The following is a 7595-nucleotide window of genomic DNA, read 5'->3' as shown; positions in this document are numbered from 1 at the left end:
ATGGCTGCGGTTACCCTTGACCCTGCATCACAGACAGGAGCGCATGCGATGGTGTAATCATGGACGAACCTGGGTGCACGAATGGCAAAACTTCATTATTTCGGATGAATCCAGGTTCTGTTTACGGCATCATGATGGTCGCATCCGTGTTTGGCGACATCGCGGTGAACACACATTGAAAGCGTGTATTCGTCATCTTCATACTGGCGTATCACCCTACGTGATGGTATGGGGTGCCGTTGGTTACACGTCTCGGTCACTTCTTGTTCGCATTGACGGCACTTTGAACAGAGGACGTTACATTTCAGATGTGTTACGACTCGTGGCTCTACCCTTCATTCGATCACTGCGAAACCCTACATTTCAGAAGGATAATGCCATACCGCATGTTGCAGGTCCTGTACGGGCTTTCCTGAAAACAGAAAATGTTCGACTGTTACCCTGGCCAGCACATTCTCCAGATCTCTCACCAATTGAAAACGTCTGGTCAACGGTGGACGAGCAACTGGCTCGTCACAATGCGCCAGTCACACTCTTGTTGAACTGTGGTATCGTGTTGAAGCTGCATGGGTAGCTGTACATGTACACGCCATCCAAGCTCTGTTTGACTCAATGCCCAGGCATATCAAGGTCGTTATTACGGCCAGAGGTGGTTGTTCTGGATACTGATTTCTCAGGATCTATGCACCCAAATTGCGTGAACATGTAATCACATGTCAGTTCTAGTATAATATATTTGTCCAATGACTACTCGTTTATCATCTGCAATTCTTCTTGATGTAACAATTTTAATGGCCAATAGTATATTATAAGGTAGTACCGCAAATACAGGGACGACCCGTAATTGTAACCAGAAGTCGTTGAGGTTCCTGAAACCTGCTACCTTAGGTGATCAGTCCTTGTCATCGCAATCAGACACCGGGGGCTGAGTTGCGCCAGGCGCGCGGTCCTCGACTTGCGTCCACCGCCTGGCACTGCGGACAGCTCTCCGTGGGTTGCCGTAACCGGCGAAGTACGTGAGCTGGAAGCGAGCCCGATCAGCCGGCGGTTACGTATATAAGGGTCCGAGGACGAGTCAACAGGCACTCTCTGTGTGCAGACAGCCCAGCAAGCAACATGTTCAAGCAGGTGAGCCCGCAGTAGCTGCCTCTCCGCCACTTACGCCCATCTCCATGGAAAAGATCTCTGGTTTTCATTGCCCGATTTGTGTCAAACTCTATATTATCACTCTCCAAGAAATTTGGGCAACGCTTACAGGTTTAAGGCCAATTTACGACCACGTGATCTACATCAGCGTTTAGTGTGTGGACAGTGACTCGTGACAGTCGTCCCACAATCTAAAATGTTCTGAGATTTTAGTCTTCATCATTCCTGAAATTTGTCTTCAGTATATTTCCATCCCCCTGTTACGACATTTACAATTCGTTGTTTGAAGATTTTTAACAGTAAATGTTTCAGTACAAGTGAAACGAAATACATATGTCGTACTGCAGAGCTCTTGCAAGTAGATATGGCGAGTCTTCGCTTTCCCTACCACCACTTAGACACGTTTCCTGTCATTATACTCATCTCACTGCTTATTTAATTCATTGTTGAGTTTATTATCCTTGGTATATGTGATGAAACATCGTTTATATAGTACGTTGTAAGATCATCATCAATACGTTCCTAGATCGTTCTTAGTTCTATATAAAAGTAAATCATGAAAATTGAAATTGTTTAGCTTTTATCGTAGACCAGGAAAGTATATTTTCACGACCATATTTCACTGAATCTAATTTTGGTAAACATTACATCAATGATATAGCGTAGAATCATTGAAAACTGTGGAAAGTAACTGGTAGCATATCGAACGATGCAACAGTTAGGAAGTAAACCGTAGGTTGAATTGAAAGCAAATTTTAAGTGAGTTTAATTATACAGATTCCTGTGAAGCCACGGCGTCTACACAGTGTATAAAAATATCGAATGATCTTTTAACATGCTCGTCCTCTCCTGTCCGACTTGAAGGAATAGTTGATGGCTTGTGTGCGCGTAAACAGTTATTTCAACTATCATATTGCTACACGTGTACAATTTTCTTTCTTACTCCTGCTGGAATTTGTAACAATTCTCAATGTATATGTTTCTTTGAAACATATCACGTAAAATAAAATACAATCGTAATTATGTCTCTTCTAAAACAAAATTCCCAGCTGGGGCAGTGATTCCCATTCCGCTACGAACTGCAGACTAATCCGTTTGCCGGCCGGTGTGGCCGAGCGGTTCTAGGCGCTTCAGTCTGGAACCACGCGAGCGCTACGGTCACAGGTTCGAATCCTGCCTCGGGCATGGATGTGTGTGCTTTCCTTAGGTTAGTTAGTTTTAAGTAGTTCTACGTTCTAGGGGACTGATGACCTAAGATATGAAGTCCCATAGTGCTCAGAGCCATTTTCCGTTTTCAGCGAGCTCCGTTTGTTGCTCTGTGAAGGGAAAGCAAAAGGATACTATCCCAGTTAAACTATGGTCCTCCAAAAGGTCTCCGGTCTTTTTAAGTTTTTAATTTTTTTTATTTTTGTGTAGAGAGTACCTTTCGTTGATCAAAGTGTACAAAATATATTTTAACTCATTACTGAAAACCAGTTCCAGTCTTCCAAATTATCTAGCTTTCATTACCTTCTACTTTTCTTTCGTAATGCCTCTATTCGTTTGTGGATAAGTCCGGCATCGTACTACAGATTGGTGGCAAGGTGCTGTCAAATCATAGGTCGTCTTAATATACGCTTATGCTGTTCATACTAAAGCTATCTCTTCACATGCCTGTCTCTTCAAAGAGCAGCAAGTATAGAAATATTTCTCTCAATCGCACAATATAAATAATTTGTTACGTAATTCCCCAAGGATAAATCGAAAGAAGAGGCTGATTTTCTTTCGAAGACGTTCTTAATAATCTGTTTTCAATTTTTGAACCAAGACCAGCGTATAGCTTCCACCATCTGAGACTAGACAGTAACACATGATTAGTTACACACTGTAAAGACAGCCATGTCTAAATAGGGTAACTCTTCTCCTTAGAATACTGCAAGGTAAAGAAGAAATACTACACGCTAAGCTAATTAAAATAATATTTAGGTAATAAAGTGTACATTCACTTGCCAGAAGATACGAGATTGTTGCTGATATTAAAGAAGAATTATGTAATGTTGATACCTTTTTTATGTTGACTCATATATTGGTCGAACTTTAATAACTTTTTACATATGAAATTGTTTTGCATCATATAGTAAACTAAATATGCTCCTCCTGTAAACTTCTAGCTGTTCTCGGCGTTATAGATTTTTGGTATACTTTTGGGTGTTCAGCCAGCTCAAAATGTTTCAGTGCATAATGTTTCAACAACCGATCCAGTCGTTATAATCAGGTGCTGTTGGCTTATTCTTTGTGGTAGCTGCCTGGACTCCAAACCAACAGGATTATCTCTGCACACACATCTTCTTGTGGATGTTGGAACAAAAGCTGTCATTGTATTTCGTGTGTAGTAACGGTAACACCACCCATTGTATCTGCTGGTTTAACTCATATGCAACTGGTTTCAGTGTTATAGGCTCCTCTACAAGTTGATTTGAGTTGATGTACTGCTTCCGTATCAATAATTGCCGGTAACAGGCGGACACCGATGTCTTGAATCTTCTACAGAAAGTACTGTAATGGTTACGTAGTGTTAAAGTGGCCATCCATAGAGGAACCTGGATATGGAGTATTGTAACACTGAAACTGGTTCTACATCTACATCTACATCTACATTTATACTCCGCAAGCCACCCAACGGTGTCTGGCGGAGGGCACTTTACGTGCCACTGTCATTACCTCCCTTTTCTGTTCTAGTCGCGCATGGTTCGCGGGAAGAACGACTGTCTGAAAGCCTCTGTGCGCGCTCGAATGTCTCCAATTTTACATTCGTGATCTCCTCGGGATGTATAAGTAGGGGGAAACAATATATTCGATACCTCATCCAGAAACGCACCCTGTCGAAACCTGACGAGCAAGCTACACCGCGATGCAGAGCGCCTCTCTTGCATAGTCTGCCACTTGAGTTTGCTAAACATCTCCGTAACGCTATCACGGTTACCAAATAACCCTGTGACGAAACGCGCCGCTCTTCTTTGGATCTTCTCTATCTCCTCCGTCAACCCGATCTGGTACGGATCCCACACTGATGAGCAATACTCAAGTACAGGTCGAACGAATGTTTTGTAAGCCACCTCCTTTGTTGATGGACTACATTTTCTAAGGACTCTCCCAATGAATCTCAACCTGGTACCCGCCTTACCAACAATTAATTTTATATGACCATTCCACTTCAAATCGTTCCGCACGCATACTCCAGGATATTTTACAGAAGTAACTCCTACCAGTGTTTGTTCCGCTATCATATAATAATACAATAAAGGATCCTTCTTTCTATGTATTCGCAATACATTGCATTTGTCTATGTTAGGGGTCAGTTGCCACTACCTGCACAAAGTGCCTATCCGTCGCTGATCTTCCTGCATTTCGCTACAATTTTCTAATGCTGCAACTTCTCTGTATACTACAGCATCATTCGCGAAAAGCCGCATGGAACTTCCGACACTATCTACTAGGTCATTTATATATGTATATTGTGAAAAGTAATGGTCCCATAACACTCCCCTGTGGCATGCCAGAGGTTACTTTAACGTCTGTAGACGTCTCTCCATTGATAACAACATGCTGTGTTCTGTTTGCTAAAAAGTCTTCAATCCAGCCACACACCTGGTCTGATATTCCGTAGGCTCTTACTTTGTTTATGAGGCGACAGTGCGGAACTGTATCGAACGCCTTCCGGAAGTCAAGAAAAATAACATCTACCTGGGAGCCTGTATCTAATATTTTCTGTGTCTCATGAACAAATAAAGCGAGTTGGGTCTCACAGGATTGCTGTTTCTGGAATCCATGTTTATTCCTACAGAGTTGATTCTGGGATTCCAAAAACGAATACATCGGTAAATACAGCTGAGAATGTTATCCTTACTACACTTGTTGGTCAAGTCGTGACGCTAATAATAGACGAGTTCTCCTTCAAGTGCCTATACGTCATTCAATTCTTTCTCAGAGCTTCCAAAGTTATCCAATTAAACTCACATTCTCACAGCGTTACCTATTTTTGATCGATGAGAGGCCCACGGGACATCAGTGACACTCCTGACTACACCACCCACGGTAGTCATTCGCGCTGAACACTGACCTTAACATAATCAGTAAATGAAAGACCAAGTACCTGTACGGTGATAATGACACGTAGTCTTTGAGACGACTTAACTGAGGAGTCTGTCACAATAGCAGTGTCCTAAATCCTGATACACTAAAAGACAAGAAAAGACGCACCGCGAAGATTTAGTAGAATGGGATGGAAATCCGTAGATGTGATGTACATGTACAGACAAGCAAATGGATAACGTTTCATAAATATTAGATAATACATTCAAAAGACAGAGTTTCACACTTTGCAAGTCAATATCGCGTTAATCCACCTCTGGTCCTGGACAGTGGCAGGATCCCAACCTTTCTGTCACCCGCCATACCACTCGACAACGATTAATGATGGTCTGGGTTGTTATGGTACATTTCCTTTCATAGGAAATCCCCAGGTACTTCACACCACAGCGGTACGTCAATGATGTTCTACTCTCCATCTACTGTCCACGGAAAACCATCCTGGGCTTATATTTCAGCAAGACAATGCCCGCCCACACATGGCGAAGGCTTCTACTGCTTGTCTTCGTGCCTGACAAACGGTGCCTTCGCCAGCAAGGTCGCCGGATCGCTGGACAGAATTTAGCTCTTTATCCTTCAGGAAGACATCCAACCATTTTGACAAGGAATATCAAGCTCAATGACTGCTTGCATAAGGGACGAACGTGGAACAACGCGTTAAAGACTTGCTCAATTTGTGTAGCTCTGTGTCTGGAATATATCATCAGATTTGCCGTGAAACAGATATCATTTGTTTGACCGTACATGTACAGTAGATCAACCGATTTGTGTCCCATTCGGACAGTTTCTTCATGTGAGACCAGAATTTCTTCTGGCATATACAACTTTCAAATAACTTCCGGGAATTCAGCCAGGTAACAATTTCAGCAACCGCCGAAATATCGGCGGATGCTGAAAGTATTACCTGGCTGAATTCTCGGAAGTTATTTGAAAGTTTCTTCATGCTGCGTCGCTTTTTTTCCTTAGAGTGTATTTGGAAGTAGAGCTTCGAATCCGGCACTACGTCTATAAAACTTCGCAAGCCATTTCGTTCAACACAGATGGATAGCGCTGAGAAAAGCAAAGAAAACTAAATAAGCAAGTCTGATTCGACTATATATATTTTCCTGAGACCAACAGTATGTCATTGTAGGTGTACAGGCGGAGAATTAGCATAATAGCTCTACCAAAACTCAAGGAAATTGACTAAGTTGATCATCGGATTGTCGTGCGTAAAAAGGGGATAGAAAATTCGGTTGGGCACCCACAAGTAAAAAATTGAGCTCCTTTTACTAAATCGAACACTGTAATTGCGATTTAACTGGCGATGTGCGATTTGTTACATAAATATTATGTCAATTGTGAAGGCAGGGATGGCTTATAGGCACTTAAGACGCAGTAGTAATTGATCCTGATTCTCCCTCGCAGGTGATCGTCGTGCTGGCCGTGGTGGCCGCCTGCCTGGCCACCCCCGGACCCAAACCGACCCCCGGCCTGCTGGCCAGCTACGTGGCCGCCGCCCCCGTCGCCTACACCGCCCATGCAGTCGCCGCCCCCGTCGCCTACACCGCAGCCGCCGCCCCTGTGGCGTACGCCGCTCCGTACTCGGCTGCCTACGTAGCCCCGTACCCAGCAGCCTACAGGGCAGCCATCCTCGGATGAACACCACGTACACTTGTCTGCCCTTGAAGGCTTCTGTCTTGGGATGACGTTACGCACTACAAGATCTACGAATGTATGCTGGCTGAGTGAATAAATTACTTGAAACATATTGGCCAAAACTTTTCATTGTGTTTCCTGATATAACTCTTTTTCTAGTGATATTGACCTCAGCTAAACAAATGACCGAACCTGAAATAACAAATTAAGCTACAGCAATAACAATTAGGTCTTAGTGCACTACTAGTAGTAAATAGATACTACTGGTCATACATTATAATCCTCAAACGTTATGAGACAGTGCTCTCGAGCGCCACTACAAATGGAATAACTTGGCAACAGAAGGGTCGTAAAGTATCATAGTCATTATTATTACAGTCACAGAAACTTCGAAAATAGTATCTTGTTCATTGCATTTAAGCAGCTGCTGATTGTCAAATATGGCGCCGTCTTATTTATGTTTAATAGGGTTTAACACTCACAAACAACATACGACGCGCAAGACAGTTTCATACAAATTTGATTTTTGTCTACAACAATGAAGAGTATTGCCCAAAAGTAAATTGTTCCCATCACCTATATCCGACCAAGTTTTTAGGAAGTTCTTTCCTTGACTGTGATATTATTGCTGGGACTGGTAAGACGTATCCCCCCCCGATGCATTCACAACTGAGAAATATTCT

At 42.9% G+C, this 7595-nt stretch overlaps 1 protein-coding gene across 1 annotated transcript; it reads left to right on the top strand.

Moving 5' to 3' along the window:
* The first annotated feature begins 1086 nt into the window (after window positions 1-1086).
* On the top strand, window positions 1087-7024 carry LOC124805321 (cuticle protein 19.8-like). The gene is made up of 2 exons (XM_047265841.1): window positions 1087-1128; window positions 6682-7024. Exons 1-2 carry the CDS (start codon window positions 1117-1119, stop codon window positions 6913-6915), a joined length of 246 nt encoding a protein of 81 aa, XP_047121797.1. The 5' UTR covers window positions 1087-1116; the 3' UTR covers window positions 6916-7024.
* Window positions 7025-7595: the final 571 nt, after the last annotated feature.

Source organism: Schistocerca piceifrons, chromosome 7 (assembly GCF_021461385.2).
Source record: "Schistocerca piceifrons isolate TAMUIC-IGC-003096 chromosome 7, iqSchPice1.1, whole genome shotgun sequence".
Taxonomy (NCBI): Eukaryota; Metazoa; Arthropoda; class Insecta; order Orthoptera; family Acrididae; genus Schistocerca; species Schistocerca piceifrons.
Note: the sequence above shows the minus strand (reverse complement) of the source record. Positions and strands in the feature narration are given on the sequence as shown.